This window comes from Coprinopsis cinerea, assembly GCF_000182895.1.
Source record: "Coprinopsis cinerea okayama7#130 chromosome 9 map unlocalized cont3.9, whole genome shotgun sequence".
NCBI lineage: Eukaryota > Fungi > Basidiomycota > Agaricomycetes > Agaricales > Psathyrellaceae > Coprinopsis > Coprinopsis cinerea.
In genome coordinates, this window is record NW_003307536.1 from 624058 (window position 1) to 643233 (window position 19176).

The 19176-nt window shown below is 51.3% G+C and overlaps 5 protein-coding genes across 5 annotated transcripts; 2 read left to right on the top strand and 3 right to left on the bottom strand.

Annotated features, from left to right (window-relative positions):
• Positions 1-7: 7 nt before the first annotated feature.
• On the top strand, positions 8-955 carry CC1G_10704 (ankyrin repeat domain-containing protein 29; the record flags this gene model as incomplete). Its single annotated transcript, XM_001832070.1, has 1 exon — positions 8-955. The coding sequence occupies one exon, from the start codon at positions 8-10 to the stop codon at positions 953-955; it is 948 nt and encodes a 315-aa protein (XP_001832122.1).
• Positions 956-2042: 1087 nt separating this feature from the next.
• CC1G_15140 (hypothetical protein) lies at positions 2043-2703 on the bottom strand (the record flags this gene model as incomplete). The annotated part of the gene is made up of 7 exons (XM_002910455.1): positions 2043-2086; positions 2126-2158; positions 2217-2247; positions 2301-2335; positions 2389-2485; positions 2543-2575; positions 2626-2703. 7 exons carry the CDS (start codon positions 2701-2703, stop codon positions 2043-2045), a joined length of 351 nt encoding a protein of 116 aa, XP_002910501.1.
• A 2453-nt stretch (positions 2704-5156) lies between these two features.
• On the top strand, positions 5157-7720 carry CC1G_10705 (hypothetical protein). Its single transcript, XM_001832071.2, has 4 exons — positions 5157-5262; positions 5485-5678; positions 5834-6139; positions 6194-7720. The coding sequence occupies exons 1-4, from the start codon at positions 5182-5184 to the stop codon at positions 6861-6863; spliced, it is 1251 nt and encodes a 416-aa protein (XP_001832123.1). The 5' UTR covers positions 5157-5181; the 3' UTR covers positions 6864-7720.
• Positions 7721-8478: 758 nt separating this feature from the next.
• CC1G_10706 (ankyrin repeat domain-containing protein 28) lies at positions 8479-12015 on the bottom strand (the record flags this gene model as incomplete). Its single annotated transcript, XM_001832072.2, has 4 exons — positions 8479-10079; positions 10762-11114; positions 11173-11713; positions 11871-12015. The coding sequence occupies 4 exons, from the start codon at positions 12013-12015 to the stop codon at positions 8479-8481; spliced, it is 2640 nt and encodes an 879-aa protein (XP_001832124.2).
• Positions 12016-12892: 877 nt separating this feature from the next.
• CC1G_10707 (hba2) lies at positions 12893-18457 on the bottom strand (the record flags this gene model as incomplete). Its single annotated transcript, XM_001832073.2, has 19 exons — positions 12893-12979; positions 13044-13398; positions 13451-13527; positions 13601-13888; positions 13960-14311; positions 14363-14517; positions 14579-14704; positions 14762-14876; positions 14930-15046; positions 15114-15604; positions 15655-15870; positions 15930-16125; positions 16179-16189; positions 16257-16467; positions 16517-16612; positions 16668-16766; positions 16821-17084; positions 17136-17990; positions 18048-18457. 19 exons carry the CDS (start codon positions 18455-18457, stop codon positions 12893-12895), a joined length of 4521 nt encoding a protein of 1506 aa, XP_001832125.2.
• Between the last annotated feature and the right edge of the window lie 719 nt (positions 18458-19176).

Genomic DNA, 19176 nt, shown 5'->3' on the forward strand with positions numbered 1-19176 from the left:
TCCTCTAATGAGAGCGGCCAAGGAGAACAGCGTGGAAATAGCCAGGCTGTTGATTTCCGATCCCAGATGCGACGTGAACGCGCAAGACATGAAGGGGGAGTCGGCACTGATGATGGCAGCATCGTGGGGTAATCTCGGGGTTGTTGAAGAGCTACTGTCGAGGGTGGAATTGGAGGTCAACGCCAGGAACAACCGAAATGACACCGCCCTGAGCAAGGCCTGCTTTAGGGGACACGTCGATAACGTCGTCGCCTTGCTTTCGCACCCAAAGATCCAGCCCAACCTCCAGGATGAGAACGGCGAGACGGGGCTCATGAAAGCCTCATCCTGGGGCAGAGACGGCTGTGTTTCTGCACTTTTAAAAGCTGGCCTTGGCGTAGACCCCAATGTCCATGATTCCAAGGGCGAATCAGCCTTGTTGAAGGCTTCCTCTCGCGGCCACTCTTCGATCGTGGAGCTCCTGGTACGACAGCCTCATCTCGACGCAAACGCGAGCGACGACAAGGGTGAAACTCCCTTGATGCATGCCTCCCAGAGGGGCCATGAAAACTGCATCCTCGCTCTCCTCCAAGACGAACGGCTCGACATTCACAAGCGCAACAGGAACGGGGAGACGGCTCTGATGAAGGCCGCCAGCTGGGGTCATATTGATGCGACAAGAGCTCTTCTCAATGCACCTGGGCAAGACATGAACGCAGTGGATAACAGGGAGGACACAGCACTTATCAAGGCTGCATACAGAGGTCACTTGGACATCGTTCGGCTCCTTCTCTCACAAAGAGGTATCAAGGTCAACCACCAAAATCGATATAGGGCAACAGCCCTTTCGCAAGCTTACTTCCAAAGCCATAGAGCCGTGGTCGACTTACTCGTCGCCAATGGGGCTGACGTCGCAGATCTTAACACCCAGCCTTTCCAACGTAGGGGGTCAGGTAGTCGTGGTCGATGGTTCTAGCCTAATGTTCTGGTGCTCGTGGGGTTTTAATTTTGACATTACTCCATCGTTTACATACTTGTCTAACCATCTTTTTCCTTTCTTTCAAGCGTTCGTGTCTAACTGTCAAAATTCTTTCTTTCAAAGGACAAGTCAGATATATTTCTGCCTGTATGGCCGCGTTGACGATGTCAACAGCTACTACTATCCTCGCCATCCCCCAATGCTGATTCCTGACCAGATGGCTGTGTCGTAAATTGCAAGGTCGACATTTCGTCCCCGCTGGGGCAAGTGCTGCCAGAGGTTCCCTCGAATCTTCGTCTCGTGTCGAGTAACAGTCCACTTGCTAGCACTGAGTGCATGGATCTTTGCAGGCTGCTACCAATTAGTCTCCATAGAGCGTCTACTACTACTACTACTACTACTACTCGGTTTGAAACTCACGAGAAAACAATTACGAGCTGTTCCCGGACTCCGTAAGTATGTCTTCCTCCAATGGTGAAGCTGAGAGCATGCCTTATAGGCTTGGTTTGTGATAATGTTGAGGATGGTAAAGGCTGCGGTTCAGAGTGAAAGTTAAGCGCACGTAACAAATGGGACGGTAAAGGGCCTACTTAGCATAGCAACATAATAGATTCCTCCATCTCGGTAGAGGATCACTACCAATTGGTTCCTCGATCCACGATGTTGCCGCGAGAAAGAATGGCGACGGAAGTAAACCCTGGATCGGAAATACCGGAATTTAAAGATCGAAATTCAGCGCATTTTACGCTGGGGTCTTACCGACTTCGGCCAAAAGTAAGACAGAGTAGCAGGCTAGTTCGTAGATAGCCTGGTTAGGCGGGTCAAGGCGGGAACGGCAGTCGTCTTCGAAGGGCTCTGGGAGAAATCCTGTAGTGTCTGACAGTGTGTCTATTTAGTGGAGGAGTTGCATATCCGTTACCTGTGTACGAGTGGAACATCAAGAACAGAAGGGCCATTGCACTGCAGCAGCACACCTGATAGTAATGGATCTGAATCAGTCTTCGACTTGTGTGAATTACGACAGGGTTGGCAACGCGCACCGCGAAGAACGACCATGTGAGGATTCTGCATCTTTTCCCGGCGCCTAAGAGTGCGCAAACGCAGCTAGCCATGATGCCTTTGGAGCCGCTGACGGTTAGGACGAGGATGAGAACTGGTACTACTCACCTTCAGACGCAATGATTCCGATGAGCGCTAACACTGGTGCGTTTTACTATGTGTAAATTCTTATTATGTCTTGCCGAAGAGTGTTGCTCACGTTGGGAGACGGTCCGGAAAACAATGCATGTCTGTGTGCACGATTTGAATGGTCTTTGGAGATCACTTCATCTGCTTGACTCACTGGAACATAGTATGCAATGGAGTCATGGACGTTCCCTGTCATTGACAAATAAATTATCGACGTTTTCTGTGAGACTAGCGAAACCTACATGCGAAGGCGATTGCGATGTCGAAGAAGACGGAATAGCGAGCGACCAGGAAGAAGATCTTTCCAAGACTTCTTCGTGATGGCCATATCATTGTAATCTGAAATCGAAGTGTTAAAGATCTATCGAGTTCTCTGCGGTTTTCTACCGGTCTTACTTCCCCGGTCAGGGTTAGCAGATAGTCATACAGCTACTTGACGAGATCAGTGCCCCGCCACTGAGAGTGAATCCACTACTCACAAAGATCGCCACACTCGCAACTTCGTCGTGATTGAGACACAGTTCGTGTTGATGATGCAGAATGGTGGGCCCTATCATTCACGTACTTCAAAGTTACGTGTCAAGGGATACAGAAGCAGGACGAAACGAATGGCGCACCGGCTTGACGAGTTGGAGAGAAAGGTGACGTGGAGGGACATTATCCATTGCGGAGAGAGTCTAAGGAAAGAAGTCAAAGTGCCTATGCGAACGTTGATGATGCCAGGGTGGTACATATACAAACGGTATGTGGAAACCGACTTCCGAATAATGACCTGCATCGCTTCTCAGTAAGTAAATTCCATTTACAAGACGCCGAGTTCGTCGAAATATCGGTGCCGTTGCACCTGTACCGCTCCCAAACTACGAAACTGCACGAAAGGCGCGGCATACAAACTTCATAGATAACTTACAATCACGAGCTCCCATTCCCTCCTACTACTGGACCCCGAGTTCGTCGCATACACTATACCGCAGCACCCATAATCCTTGTCTCGTACCCACAGCGTACCCACAGGAATTGGTCCACATGCCGGTTTATCACTATCACTAGTATCACTATCTCTGTAGATCTGATTTGAAAAGAGTCAGGCTGAGAAGGTCGTTACCTGCGGCTTCGATCTTCAGCGAAATACAGGTGATAAGATGTACCAATAATCTCTCGATGGACATGCCCTTTTCCCTCACCAACCTTATTATAGCCCTCCAGGCTCTTTCGATAGGAAAGCAAGTGTTTTCGGAAAACTCCAAGGGCAAAGCATAGGATGGCGTCGAAGGGGTTGATTTTCGTGCGCAGTTCCGAGTCAAATTGCACTCAGTACTTTCTAAGTGCTATTTCAGTACTAACCGACCGTCTTTCTATCGGTTAACCACTGGGATCTCGAATTCATGGCCATTCACTAGCTTCTTATTTGGCGGGAAACGCCCAGGGTTCCGGAATCGGGCTGGTGAACGGGCTCCACGCATCGACGCTTTCACCAACGCCACCATCGTCGTGCATGATGCAGACGGGCAGCGGTAACGAGGATATTCCAAACTACATATCTTCAAATAACCTTTTCTCCTGTTTCGGCGAACCCCCAAGATGTCCATAGTCAACGAATCCATCGTTCAGGACTCTGTGCGTGTGGACAATTATTCTGACCTCGAGTCGAGGCAGCCTCAACCACTTTATCTTTCGGTGCTTCAAGTAGGCTGTTGTCCCTGAATTCTTCCCCTCCTCACCCTTTCGGTGTCGAATGCTCGATGTCGTACACCATGCTATACCGATGGATTGACAAAGGATTGTAAGGCTCATTAGAGACATGGTAGAGCTGGTACTCACGCGTGCTACTTACAATAGTGGAGCGTCACGGGAAAACGGGTTGGCTCGGACATGCGACATGCTATAAGTGGGATTATGTGATCTGGGCGGCTGACTTGGCGCCTAAAAACATCTCTAACCTTTGACTCTCGCAAATTTGATGTCCATTCATTATGATAGAGGCCCGAAGTCCTCGTGTGAGTGAAATCTACCTTGAGAAACATACGAATACATCGCATCAACATTAGCAGCTCGATAAACTGTCAACAACAAGTATCCTCCTCAGCTGTAGGAACGGCGAGAGGCTAACTTTGGGACGGATACGATGCATCCCTAAAAAGTAACACTGTTTCCAAATGTAGAGATCATATCTGGACTCCTCCCGCCTTTTTGAAAGTGACTGTACTTTGGCTCTCGGCATTTTGAGCCCGTCTCACGGTTTGATTCATCCTTGAAGCCGGTCGAAATACCCCTAAGTCATGAAGCACATGTTAAGAAGATGCCGGCATTTAAGGTCCTCCGACAGAGATGCAGGAAGCCAAAGCTCTCAAGAAACTATTGTTTTCGTCCACCCAAAACTCATCCATCTCCCATGTCCTGTGGGCTACCATTCCACCCGGTATATATGCCTTTTTTGACTGAAAATGGTCGGTTCCAGGGTTTGCAAGTCCCTGCCAAGGGCAGCCGAGGCCAGCAGAAATGATTGATGTATGACGCTATCGGGATGAATAACTGGATTTGAGTTCCGTTCGCGGCTCCACCATCAGAGGCTCTGTTGTGACGGGCTGCATTCTCCGTGTGCGCCTCTTGCCTCTGAACTGCCTCCAACTGCCAGCCTCCGTCCGTTTACATGCTCGATACCGACCAAATTCTAGCTTGAACCGATACCGTTACCACCACAGTTTCCCTGAACGACCTTGGAGGGACCCCTAGGAGGCTTCAGGACCGCCAAAACGACCCCTAACAACCTTAAAATTGCTTTGGAACGCATGGGACCCTCGTCGAGCTCGTCGTCGTCGTCGTTGACCAGGAGGCTGCCCCTCAGTGCTCTCCTGGTTCTTCAGCTGCTTCAGTACCCCTCTTATTCGTATTCTTATACCTGGGCCTTCAAAGAACAACCAAAGCAATGCGGGAATGTAACTATCGACATTATTGGCGACGACGGAAGACCCCCTTATCGAGTTTTGGTGATACCTTTTGGCCCGACGACGACTCCGAAGGAGGTGCGGTCGATAATGGAGATTCCGTTCGACGAAGGGGCAAGATCCGTCACTTTTAATCTCAAATACCCCGAACATTCACAATTCGTCGCTGTGGTGGGTTTCTCTCTCGTTTCGAAAACAATTGCATTTCCAAAAGCTGCATGGCCTGCAATGAAGGTTGGACGCCGTCGGTGTCGTGGAGGACACGATGACAACGGTCAACCGACGCTCTCCACATGACAGGGAGAACGTCTTGGCGACCAATCCCCACTTCTCTCTCCACTTATATTCCCATGTTGGGGTAAGGATCACTGACGTTTATTGTGCTTATTTCAGGTTAGCGACGCTTCAGGCTTCGGAACTGGTGGCACCAGCGTTCCCGCCCGCGTTGGGGAATCAGACGACGACTCCTGTTACGATCCCAATGTCGGAAGTCAAGTGGACTTCGCCATCGACTTTGAACCACGAAACCAAATTACCCAGTGTGGGGTCACGCGGATATTCTGGCCGAGGAAAGACCAAGTCCAAGGGTGAGTTCCTATTGCTTTCATTTCCTTATTCTCGTTGAAGGGCGTTCTTCGCCGTGCCCACGGGGATCACACGACCGTCCGCCTTACTACCCCTTGTTGTTATCTCTTGATGTGATTCCAACGCGTTACTAACCATTTGCGCTTCTTCGCTCCAGGCCAACTCAATTCTACGGCGTGATCCCTGGTGGCCAGTCCTTCGAAATACCTCAAGGAGAAGTGACAGATGAAATTGGTTTTGGAACAGGGTTCGATTGGAGGGCGAACGTTCGGGTGGGGACCACATTGATGATTGTGGGAGGAGACAGTCGGCGGACGGGCAATGGTGGAAGCGGCACTTTCCTGGTCGCCAACCCACCTGAACCGGACGATTCGTGTTTGGACGCCAATAGTCCCAGCTCAACCCCGGGTACCCCAGCTGGAGGAACGTATCCTACGGGAACTGGTGGCAACAGTGGAGACAGGTAGGCTTTCATCATCGCCTTTGGACCATCCGGGATGCTCATCAAATCGCCTAGCACGGATAACGTAGACGGTGGCGGATCCAACGTTGGTGCCATTGTTGGTGGAGTCGTTGGTGGACTGGTCGTGTTGGTTTCCCTCGTCTTAATCATTTTCTTCTACCGCCGCCGCCGAAAGGTTCGATCAAGGCAGCGCGAGAAGCCCGTGGACCTACTCAACGAAGGAGAGGACGATGAAGAAGGCGACGGTGGCAACCAGCGTGAAAGCAGAAACGATCTCCCTCAGTTCTACAGACCAGAGCCGTTCACGGTTCCTGATCCAACTCTCGCAAGCACTTACGGCGATGGGGATGATCGTGGGAGCACAAGACCACTCAGTGGAACCGCTACAAGCTTCTACACGAGGAGTGCGACACCAGATGGAAGCGTGGCACTTGGCTATGGAGTGGGGGCAGGTGCGCCATCGAGTATAGGAACCGGAAGGAAGGGCCAGCCACCACGAGCGATGCGACCGGTCAACATCATCCAACACGACGACGCTGGGCCCAGCGTGCCGTACCTACCGAAGGAAGACGAGGAAGCAGAAACGATAGAACTTCCTCCTGCATATACAGCCATTCGTTCCGAGCATAGTATCCCAGCCCCGCAGTCCACCAATGGCACATCGCCGGCCACGCCTCCAGCTGCATCATCGTCCAACCCCCCTCCGCCGCCTCCCCCACAGTAAGCGACTTTCAGACCTTGGCTCAGCAACCTCAACAATTCGGCCTTCCAGCACTGATGCATCTATTAACGACCCGTCATGACCCACCTGCGTCTTCGATGTTGTTTCGTGGCCACCTGTTTCTTGTTCTGTTCTCCCTTGCTGCATCTCGCTTTGTCATTTGCCTTGCATCCCGGACACTTTCTTTTTGATACCTTTCTCTTGTTCATCGACGTGCTTCGACCATTGTGGACCCCGTTATACCCGGGGCTCCTTCAGGTAGCGCGTCCATCTTTCCACCTTCTTTGCCTTCGCTGGACCCTCGCATCTCCTCGATCATCACACTTTCTTTCGTTTCCATGGACATTTCATCTTCGCTCGCTCTTCTCGCTTTCATTCCAACCTTCTTTTGTGATTTCTCGTTCCATTCTACACACATCCCCTTTTAATACCCCTTTTCGTAAATTGGTTGGGCGGCCTATACGTCAGTCCAGTCAAACGTTGGCCCCACGAGCAAGAAGATCTCGGCGATGTGGACAAGAAACCGCGTCCATACACATCGAGGCCAGCTCCACAATCCATCGACATCATTCCCGACGCGCGGGTTTCGACCCATGACTCTCAGAAAGCCACGTCTATAGTAGTATGCTTGCCCGCCAACGCTCTTCGACCCACGCCGCCATGCAACAACCACGCATTATCGACCTTCGTTGTATAACTGTTCAATCATACATTCGCCACCGGCAAAGTAACTTGTCATCGTCGCCGCTATCGACGCCACGGATGATACCAAACACCCCTCTCCTCATCAAAAAGTCAAACCCAAACTCAACTCGAACAATCCAATCAAGGCATCGCGTTTTTTCCCCCAATCTCTGCATCTGTTTGTACATCAAAGCACGGACGGTTCGATTAACGTTATCGTTTTATTCCCTCTTCTTTCCGCCTTCCTTTGCCCCCCTAATTTGAAATTGGGACTGGCCGTGGACCCACGATGTTTTTTGCATTCGATTCACATTATGGTGGTGTTTCGGTCATCCGTTCTCGACGTTTCAAGGGTTATGAATGCTGGTTCTCTTCCCATTCATGTTTCATGTTTCATGCCCCCTCTTCCTTTCTTCTCCGCTTCATCTCCACCTTGCTATTACTAGTATCAATTCCATCTTCTACTACTATTACGGGTTTCTCTATACGCTATACGTCGTTAGTACATACTTCCTTGACTGGGCTAGGTTTCGATTAAAACGTTTCTTGGCTCGTGCTCTTTCTTAAACAAAAAAAGAAAATCTTATATTCTAGTGTTCAGTGCTTTGTGATACTTAGTTTGTCGTTCCCCAGTTGTGCTGGGTGTCTGTCCATAGGTATGTATTGTGTAATTCGCTTCTTGTAATCGTTGGTTTTAGGTCCCACCTTATATGGAAATGGTATTACCGTTCAGGGCCATCCGAATGCCTTGCGACCGCCAGCGCCCAGTGCTCCGCGTAAGCATTATCTCGTAGTACCCGTCGTTCTGGGAGAGTTAAGAGTTACGATATGAAAGTCGAACACTACATTCAGGTAACGATTCTCTTGGGGATTGTGGATTCTGCCACGGGAGGATTGTCCTTGAGCTCCACGACTGCGATGACGAACGCTAACCCTATCGCAAACTACCACCTCCACCCTTCTTACCCCCGCGCCTTTTCAAGGCCTCCGCTATCTCGACGGAGCCTCGCCTAGTCGCAATATCCAACGCTGTCTTTCCGTTCCACTGCGGCAAGTTGATGTCAATACCCGGATGCGCCAACAGGATCTGCGCGGATTTCTTCTGGTTGCAGTACGCGGCCTTCATCAATGCTGTCGCTCCGTACACGTCTTGTGCGTTGACATCGATATTCGGCATTGAGAGTAAGAGCTCGAGAGAGTCCGTGAAGCCTTGCGCAGCCGACTTCATCAGGATAGATTGTCCCTTGCGATCCCGGACGTTTGGGTCGCATTTCGAGCTGGAGAGTAACGCTTTCACGATATCGGTTTGGCAGTTGTAGATAGCAGCGACCAGTGGGTGCTTTCGAAATTCTACCGGCTGTAGACTGGAGCCAATATCTGGATGGTCTAGGAGAAGTGAGACGACTTTTGAGTGGGATGGGTTGTAAGAGCGCCGGGGCCGGGTACCGCTGGTAGGTGAAGCCGGAGGAGTGGTGTCCGCTTCGGGCTGCCGCCATTTTGCTATCCCAGAAATTGCCCAGTCAATTGCTGTGCCTCCAGTGTCTGTCCTATGGCCCACTAGAACACGTTCGTCCTTCAGCAACCGGTCCACTACCCTATCCCATCCGGAGCGAGCCGCGACAATTAGGGGTGTCTGACCGGCGTTGTTGGTACTGTTGACGTCGTGATGGTCACAGTGCTCAAGAATTGCGCCGACGCAAAGATCCTGGCCCCTAGCAGCGGCTTGGATAAGCGCTGTTTCACCCCGATGGTTCTTGTGGCCAATAGGAACAACCTTGCGTTTGAGTAGGAGCTGTGTAGCCAGTTCGTGGCCACTGGCGGCGGTTTTGAACAACGCGGTCTCCCCGCGGCTGTCCTGGTGCATACCATAGTCGATGCCAGGAGTGCCGTCGAGAATTATTCGCATTGCTGCCGAGTTGCCTTTGGAAGCGGCCTTCATGAACGATGTCCTGGGGTCAAACCCTCGCTTGATGAAGAGGGCGATTACTCTCGTATGATATAGAGCGGCGGCTTTGATGAACGGTCTCTCCAATCCCTCTCGCTCGAGGTCGGGTCGGTTCAAGAGAAGCTCAATGAGGTCTTCATAGTAGCTGGAAGACAGGCCTTTTGGAATGGCCCTCCAGAGGGCGGTATTCCCTGATCCGTCTTTGGAATTGACATCGATCCGAGGGTGTTGGAGGAGGAGTCGTGTAGCCTCAAGTCGACTGAGAGATGCAGCTTCCATCAAGGCAGTTACTCCAGACCGGTCTTGCTCGTTTACATCAAGCTCCGGGTGAGATAGTAGAAGCTGCACGCATTCCAAGTGATCCATCTTCACCGCTAGAGTGAGAGCGGAATCCCCGCTGCGCCGCTTCATATTCTGGCTCCCATCTTTCGCATTAACGTGAACGCCGGGGAGTCGAAGAAGATGTTCAACCCATGAAGCGCGACCTTGATACGATGCAATGTGCAAGGGGGTGTCCCCATTAGCATCTCGAGCGTTGTAGTTCAAGTTCGGAACAGTTAACAAGAGCTGCAGAATGTCATCCCGTCTGGCTTTTAGCGCGCAGTGCAGTGGAGTCCGACCTCGACCATCTGTCGAATTTATATCCGAGGTCCCTGCAATGAAAGAAAAGCCTCCACAAAGCGGGTGTGGCCGTGGAATATGGAGAGGTGAAGGGGACTTTCGCCAAAGGGGTACGTGTACCTGAGGCCTGCCGAGAGGGTTGAGGAATGCAAGGCTTCGATAAACCCAAATGCAGCTGCGATATGCACCGGGCCCCCGAAATTGCAAGGACCGTGGGTGTTCAACCGCGGAATGGACATGTCATAGGTCCGAGGGAGTGGATACCACGATTGGCGGGAGAGAAAGCTACCAGTGAAAGGCGACAAATCCCCCGCTTGTTGGGTGTGATGCGCCCAGTGGCTAAATGCATACGACAGGAATGGATAGCCCGGTTGGTGCAGAAATTCGCTAAAATGCTTCCAACATGTGATCCGCTTGGAACATGGGTCATATGGTCGATGGGACCTGCAGCGATGCGACCTCATGCTGCCTCTGGTAAGGGATTCAAACCCGGCATGTCGGAGGTACCCAACGCAGGCATTCGCAATTTGAAGGTGCCTTTTCGATTCCGCGATAGGCAATAGCTCCGAGAACGTATCCCGCACAGTTTGGTCTAAAATTCGGCTTTCATCAACACAACGGTACCTGGACTTGCCCACAAGAAAGACTTACGGACAAGCTTGACTATCTGTTTCTCCGACACATCGTCCATCATGATGAGCCCATGACAAACCTCCACGATGGTTCCTCCCTGAGTCACAATGCTGTCGGGGTCGAATAACCCTTCTCTCATTGCCAATGCATGCTGAAGCATGGGGATCGTCATAGGCTTGTTAGCATGAATTACGAAGGTGAGTATCCTTTCTGCCAATTGCCTTCGGCTCGACCGCTGCGCGCAGATGCGTTCCCAAATGCTGTTGTACATTTCTTCCAGGTCGTTGGGGAGACCATCGAGCTCGTTTAGGACGTCTCGTGGACTGGGGCTATCCGCAAGGATTCTAACCATCCAGAAGGCGAGTAGAAACCTAGAAAAGGATATGTAAGGCACCAGAATTTGAATGGAGTAGGATACCCAGGACATACATTCCCTCGGATACGCTCTGTATCCTCTGCTTAACCTTTTCCATGATAGGTGAGTGGTTCTCGAGGAGCGTTCTGAGCTTCGGGTGATTCTCGACGAACACAGAAATGTCCTCTTTTCTGGCCTGAATATCCAGGAATAGGGGAGCAGGGAGAGTGGGACCCGATGTGCCCGCCGTGTCCAGTGGCCTGGAGGTAATCATTGTATTCTTCCGCAACGATAGAAGAGGTTTGACCAACTCGGGCCTCAGGTTCTCGTCCAATTCGTCCAAGGCATCGATAGTGATGAAAGCCCGGGGAACGAGGGCCAGTGCTTTGCGTAGAGTGCTGACCAGTTCCTCGTCTGTTGGATCATATTCCTCCAGATCCTCCTCTTGGGCATCAGTGCATTCCTCCAAAATCAGATCGAGAACCGAATCGGTGTACTCCCTGTATCTCAGGAGCTGTCGCAAAAGACTGCTAGCAATGTTGCGAATAGTGCATCGTTTATCGTGCTTGATGAACACGAACAGGACTGGTACGTTCGGGTATCGTCCTTGAAGCTCTGTATTGATAAGCGCCCTGTGCAGCCTCAAGTCAGCCTTACTCCTCGGCCATTTGAATTGATGAGCCTACGATAACACCGTCTTTCCTGCCCCGGCTAGGTGATAGAAATACTCGTGAGCCAGCCAGTCATAACTGGAAGTAACCTCCGTACTCACGCTTTCCTTGACACCAAAGCGCCATACCTGGTTTGTCCTGCCAAGCTCGAAATGTTGCGTTCTCGAGGATCCAGGTGCCCGTCCCTTCAGTGCGAAGTTTACGTGCTTGTTCTTGGTCATGCTTGAATTTGAGTCCGCCCGACATCTGTGTCAAGCGTTTGGGGAGGGCATCTCTTCGGTGGGCATCCATCGACACCGAGTCGGTGGGTGGTCCGCAATGAATGGCAACATTATTGGCCACGATTGCATTGTCGCGAATGGTACAGCTACTAGGCTCAAAGACAAGGCCAGCCATCGAGTTGAGCTTGGAGGTTCATGCTGATACGGGTAAGCCGGTGAGCTTCACCCACATTTATTCGAAACGAAACGGCCTTGCTCACCTACAGTCACCGCCGATCCTCGATTGTCCATTTCGACCACGCTCATAGTGTCTGGGGAGAATTAATACTCTGAAGGAGAGAAACGATGGATAAGCAATACATGGACTGCTTGAAGGAGTCTCCAAGAGAGCTGTGTATCTATGCTCTGCGTTGTCGTAATTGACAGTGGGCCTCGTGCCCCGAAGTCGCACCGCCTCCGAGTCATCAACACCTACAATGTGTGATTCCTAGGAAAAACCAGTACAGGAATGAACACGACATTAGAAGCTAGCCACACGGTCACAAGCCTTGACACACAGGACGAATGCCCTTGACTGTCGGAATCTGAGAAAGTAGATCTAGAATGGATACGCCTGCAGTGCAACACCGGTCTTCGAGGCTCTCAGCCGTCGAAATAAGCGTACAGGTAGAGGTACTCACGTCATACCACAATCTCCTTGCAACGCGCGCCGAAATAGTCATTGCATCTCTTGATATTGAGTCGTCAGTACATGAAAATGAACTCTAGCTATCTACAAAAAAACATCTAAGTTACGGATGGGAGGGGAGGTAAGTTCCATGTCGCACAGCAGTGCAATATAAAATTAATAAGTTACTACTTTTTCCTAAATTCAACGATGATCCCCGTCGACCACTCAACACCTAGTTCTTCTTCGACCGCTTAAAACTAGGCAGCAAACTCCCCGTACGTATTCTAAACAGATACGTAATAACATAAACACAAACCACCTGAAAAGAAGGGGTGGACAAGGTTAGCCGTTACAAACTAAAAAAGAAGAGATAGAGCACATACGTTAAACACAGTAAACGCAAGCATAAGCCCAACATTCCTCCACCGATGCGAATAGCTAATGTTGAAACTAGCAAGCAAGAATTGGTCCGTCGTCTTCACACTGCAATAGTTGCACGCATCCGTGGCGTTGGGGTTGGTAAGGTACCCCCCAGCAAATGAGATGAACGGGTCCATGTAGCCGCCGCAACTGAGGCCTTCAGGAGGCGTAATCTGGACATACTCGTACGGCGCACACTCGACGTCTTGGCGACCAATCGCTTGACCCAAGAGGCCTTCGATCAAATAGGTATACGGCGAGAGGCGGTACATCCACTTCCACCAGCCAAGTTCACGGAACGGTTGAAGGACACCATTGCTGCATGTCGAGTGTCAGCATCACGAAATCTAAAATGGGAGCGAATACGCACAAAGCAATGACAAACGAAAAGAGAAGCGAGAACAAGAGCGCCGCAATCTCAACACTGGGCGCCATAGCCGCAACAGCCTAATCAACCAAAACCATTATCAGCAACCCACCACACCCAAAAGACTCGAGAACCAAAGAAAAACACACGCACCTGACCAATCGTGGTATAATACAAAGGGAAGATAATACCAAGCATAAGGTAGGTATACCCTCCTCTCGAAGCCAAGAACCCAACAGGCCAATACCAGCACATGAACAACAACGTCGAACCAATAATGTTCCACGGCAGCTCGACAAGAATCTGCGAAGTGATCAAGGCAGTCCAGCTGTACATCCGACTAGGCCGTTCACGAATCTCATAGATCGTCCGAAGTTTGATAAACGGTACTTGAAGCTGACTCGCCAATGGCACACTGAGAATCGTCACCATGAAGATCGCCTACCGTGAGCGAAAAAGTGATCAGCATTACAGACACTCGGCGAGACTGGAGAAGAGGAGATTAAACTTACGAAAAGCTTGTTCTGAGTCCCCTGGATCGTATCCTTCGCCTTGAAGAACGTGAACCCAATGAACAACCCAGACGAAACATTCAACACCATCTTCGCCATAATGTAAGTCGGGTCCCGCCAATACGACTGCACATTCCGAATAAAGAGCTCCTTGACTTGGAACAACCACGAAGTCGCAAATTCAGTGTGAAGCTCAGCTTCAACCGCAGGGCGGTTGCGGCCTTCAGTATGGATAGCTTCGAGTTCCTCCTGGACAGCAGTTGCTTCAGGAGAGGATTTCCAAATACCGTGCCAATCAAATTCCGTAGTCGCGGTCGCACCAGCGCCAATGACGTCCAGCATATACTCCGCACTGACCACAAGTAAGTAACGACAAAGCCAGATCAAAGTGTAAAGAACGTACGGGTTCTCCGAAGGGTCACAGTGCCTAGCACCGTTCCTCTCAAAGTACTGAATGAGCGTCGTCGCGTTGTGGCCAAGATCGCCAAAGTACACTGTTTGACCACCCTTCTTGAGTAGAAGCATCCGATCGAAGACTTGGAAGAGCTCCGCAGAGGGCTACATAAAAAACGGAGTCAGCCAACCGTCACAAACCAAAACATCGCAGCGAATCACAAACCTGGTGAATAGTGCACAGAATAGCCTGTCCCTGGTCCGCCAAACTGCGCAAGAACGAAACAATAGCCCAGGCACTTTGAGAGTCCAATCCGGAGGTAGGCTCGTCCAAGAAGAGAAGTAGCTTCGGCTGTAGACATACATAGATGTAAGTACCCACTTCAAATCGGCGCGAAAGAATCCTCACCTTGGCTGCCAACTCGACGGCGATAGTCGTTCGCTTCCGGTACTCAACATTGAGAGTCCCGACAATAGCATCGGCATACTCCTCCAGGCCGCACATCTTAAGACACTTTTCAACACTGCAAAACACTTATCAGACACTGCAAAAATCGAAATAGAAGAATGATCATACTAAGCTTCCTTCTCTTCCAAAGGAACCGAAGGCGGCTGTCGCAACTTGGCAGAGAACAACAGCGCCTCGCGCACAGTCGCGTTCGGCATATGCGTATCCATCTGCTGACAATACCCACTAAAAACATCAAACGACCATCAGTCCCACCCAGGAGATAAAAAGATAGAAAGTGAGAACAACGTACGTTTGCGATTGGAAATCAGCTGGAAGCGACTGTCCGTTGACAAACATATCCCCAGTCACCACACCACTATAGACCCGCTTCGCCAGGACGTTCAACAGTGTCGTCTTCCCAGCTCCAGACTCGCCCATCAGCGCAGTCAACTTGCCAGGCGCAACATACCCCGAAACGTCAGAAAGGAGAGTACGATCGGCTTCGCCAGGGATAGGTACGGTGTAATGGACATGTTGCCACGTAAAGGTATCAGTCATACGCAGAGCAGGCTCGTCCTTGAGGGCCGAAGTATCCTTGCCTTTCTCGTCGACAACGACAGTGCCAGACGGCGACCCCTTCTTCTCCTCATCCGAACCCGAGGAGGCAGCTGCAACAGCCTTCTTCGACCCTCGCTTGAAGAGAGTGGTGGCGGTATCGGCAGAAGACGTCGTGTTGAACTCGGCAAAGATGAGTAGGACGATGAGGAAGCCGATCGCAAACGCGATGACAATTCCCAAGTTCTAAAGACCAAAGGTCAGCCATGACCGTATATATAGTTGAAAGATCTCACCATCCACGTATTCGACCATTTGAAGGAATACGAGAGCTCTGCGAAGCGTGCGCCGTTGACAAAGGCTTCACCAGGGAGGGCACCGACGACTGCGCAAACTTGGTTCGCCAGGGACACATTCTCGTATCCAGGGCCACTGGGTACAAGAGATGTACAAAGGCCGTTTAGCGTTCGGAACTCGTTGGTGAGGATAGCTTCAAATCCATAACGAAGGGGCTAGACAGAGGTAGATACGATCAACGTCATGGCTGGTGTAATTTGGGATAGAAACGTACGTTGATATAGGTGATCCACCGGAGCGCGCCAATCATGGTAGGCTTCGGAATGGTATAACCGGTGTAGATGGAAAGCGCCAGCACCGAAATACCAGCAACGGCCTGAGCCGTAGCTTCCGATTTAAACGCTGCAGCAATTCCACGGAACCACGATTTCATGGTAACGGCCATGGCGAAGACAAAGAGGAAGAAGACGCTGGGGTGTTGAATTAGTACCGACCAAGGTGGAGTTGAACGGATTGCACTCACAAGAATTGGTCCTACGAGCAGGCAGAGAGCCCGGGACGAATTAGCGCAGCAGTTGAAGAGTAGAAAGGTTATACTTACAACTGAGCGTTGGAGACCGGTCATGAAATATAGAATGATGCAGAAAAGCGAGAGGATGCAGAAAGTGATAGGGATATCGACGAGGGTATGGGCAAGAGCTTCGACAAAGGGGTGATACAGGGCAGCCTTTTCATGTCGAAGAACGATGCGACGTTGAGCGTAAAGCGCGGGGATTTCAGCCATGGTAGCCAACGCCGAGAACAAGAGGGCGCTATCATCGAGTGTCAGCCCAGGCGCGGAAAACATAGAGATCGACGTACAAGAAAAGAACACCTCCTCGAGAGAAGTAGGCGGAGGTTTGCTCAGGCATCTTCAAGAAGATACTGCCCATGATCAAAGCTTGGAAGACATACGAGCTGTGGTGGGGAGATGGTCAGGGTCATGCATGGGTGGAATGGGCACCGGACTTACAAGAGGTTCAAACCGGTAGCCAACATATCGCCGCGAAGAATCTGAACCTTGCGGCGCATGACGGCAGCGACTTGCTGAGGAATCGTGAGCATATAAGGACTGAGGCCAGAGCGATTAGCATAGAAACGCGACTGAAGACGATAGCGTACGCACTTTTTCTTGCCACTGCGCTTGGCAAACTCGGCACGGGCACTGTCAATGTAACGTTGGGCAGCATCAGGCTTTCCGACATGTTCAGCAATGTATTCCTCGATCTCCGCCTTGTTGCGTTGACCGTGCGCTGAAGCCTTGAAGTAGGCAGCGAATTCTTCAGCGGTGCGAGGTTGGTTTGTAACCCCTTCGCGAGCGATGCGGGCATTCGGATCGGTGACAGCGACGAGGAAGTCAGGAGTGGTCTGGCGATTGGCCGGGACATATCTGAAGAGGGGTGTTCATAGGGGGGAATGCAACAGACCAAAAAACACGTACCCCATTTCATAGAAATAGTCTTTCGCCTGATCCGCAGGACCATAGTACGCCATTTGGCCTTCGTAGATGACGCACACCTTATCGAAGTGGCTGAAGAGCGACTCGCCAGCTTGGTAAATGGACACGATGGTGCTGAGACGCATGGTGTCGGTACCGATGCGCAGGGCACGGACGAACTCGAGTGCAGTGCTAGCGTCCAAGCCACGGGTTGAGTTATCCCAACAAGCGATGCAAGCTCTGGTAGCCAGAGACTCTGCAATCGACACTCGCTTCTTCTCGCCACCACTGACGCCTCGAATCATGGCGTCTCCGACGGGCGTTTTCCTTGCATGGCGTAAACCGAAGACGGTGGTGAGGATATTGGAGAGGGTGTCGATGAACTGGGCGCGGGTGTACTCGATGCGGTTTCTGGGCGTTCGTGTGCGAGCTGCGAATTTGATAGTTTGTTCGACGGTGAGGGTAGGGAAGTGGACATCGTCTTCGGGTGAATACTGAACGTCGCCACGGAACCACTTTTTGAGTTCCTCGGGCGTGATGGAGTCGTAGTGGACCTCGCCCTCGACGCTGTGGTATTCTTCGCGGTGGTTGGCGAGAGTCTTGAGGAAGGTGCTGCAGCCTGCTCCTGGGCTACCAAGAACGAGAAGCATCTCGCCGGGCCTCACGACACCCTCGAATCCGTCCAGGATGTTGCGCACAGGCGGATGACGAGCATTCTGAATATTCTGAACAACGTCCGCCGGGTTGAAGAGGGAACCAACAGTGGGTTGAAAAGATGCTGCTGCCTTGAGTCCTACAACTCGGAGATTTCGGAAAACAACGCCGAGCTGGCGAGGCTTAATCTCGCTCTGGTCACGGCTATTTTTAGTTGTCAGCAAATTACAGGCGCGTTAACGTGGAATTGAACGCGCTCACCGTCTGATAATCGTCTTGATTGTCTTCTCCAAGTCAAAGTTGTCGCCATCGACGATGAGAGTGTGGTCGGACGACGTGTCCGAAGACTCAGACGGCTCAGACTGGCCCTTGGGCAGTCCGACGCGCTCGTGCGTCAACGTCCTCCTCAAACTCTGCATGCCGCTGGGGTCGAAAAAGTCCATGGACACGCGAGAGGCACTGGAGGTACGACGTGTCCGATGGGGCACCTTTGGCGACGAAGGCGGTGGGTGTCGGCCTCGATCGTCATCGTCTTCAATGTCCTTCTCGAGCTTGTCGTCGACGCTGGATGGCTTGGGCTGAAGCGTCATCTGCGAGCCAATTCGCGAGACGCCCGTCGAGGCTGGCTCCTCGACGATGTCGGTGAGGTGGTGCGGCTGTTGGTCCGCCATGGCCGTCACGAACTTCGCTGCTGTTGAATGCCCAGTGGGACGTAGGCACTATTTGGCGGCTTGGCGGTCGTCGGACTCGTTGTGGGCGTCGTCGACGGTAGCGGCGATGTGGTCAGGGAAAATAAAAAAGAGACGGATGGGCGTTTCTTATCAGGTTGAACCATGGTGCCTAAATGCTGCAAGGGTGCGTAATCCTGCCGGCGACAAACGCTTAGGATCGTTGCAAGATCTCGACAAGATGAAACTGCGGCACCTTGTGATTGGCTGATCCGTTACACTCGCGGAACTTTTCCATCCGCCTTCTGACCAATCACAGTTGCGTGAGCCCTCTCCGAGTCCTCAAGCGCTTGTCTGGCTTGCCTTGAATTTCCTCACCTCCTCACAGTTTTTCGCAAGATCAACTGGAGCCATACAAATCTACTGAGAAGCTGCTAGTGCCCTTCTGTCTCCAAGTTTACGATAACTCATCTCAACTTAATGCAGCGTTAGCGCTGGAAATTGTCAAACCGAGTCGAAATCACGATGACGTCGACTCGGATAGACAATATCCTGGAAAACAAATACTGTGAAGATGAGCACATCCTCTCCCAACCAACCCCAGTACCAAGTGTCATCACATCACGATTCAGAAAGAGTGACACAGGCCGTGACATTGACTACGTGAGCTTCAACCACCTTCCATTTCCTTACCGTTTTCAAGACCTCCACATAAGCTACAG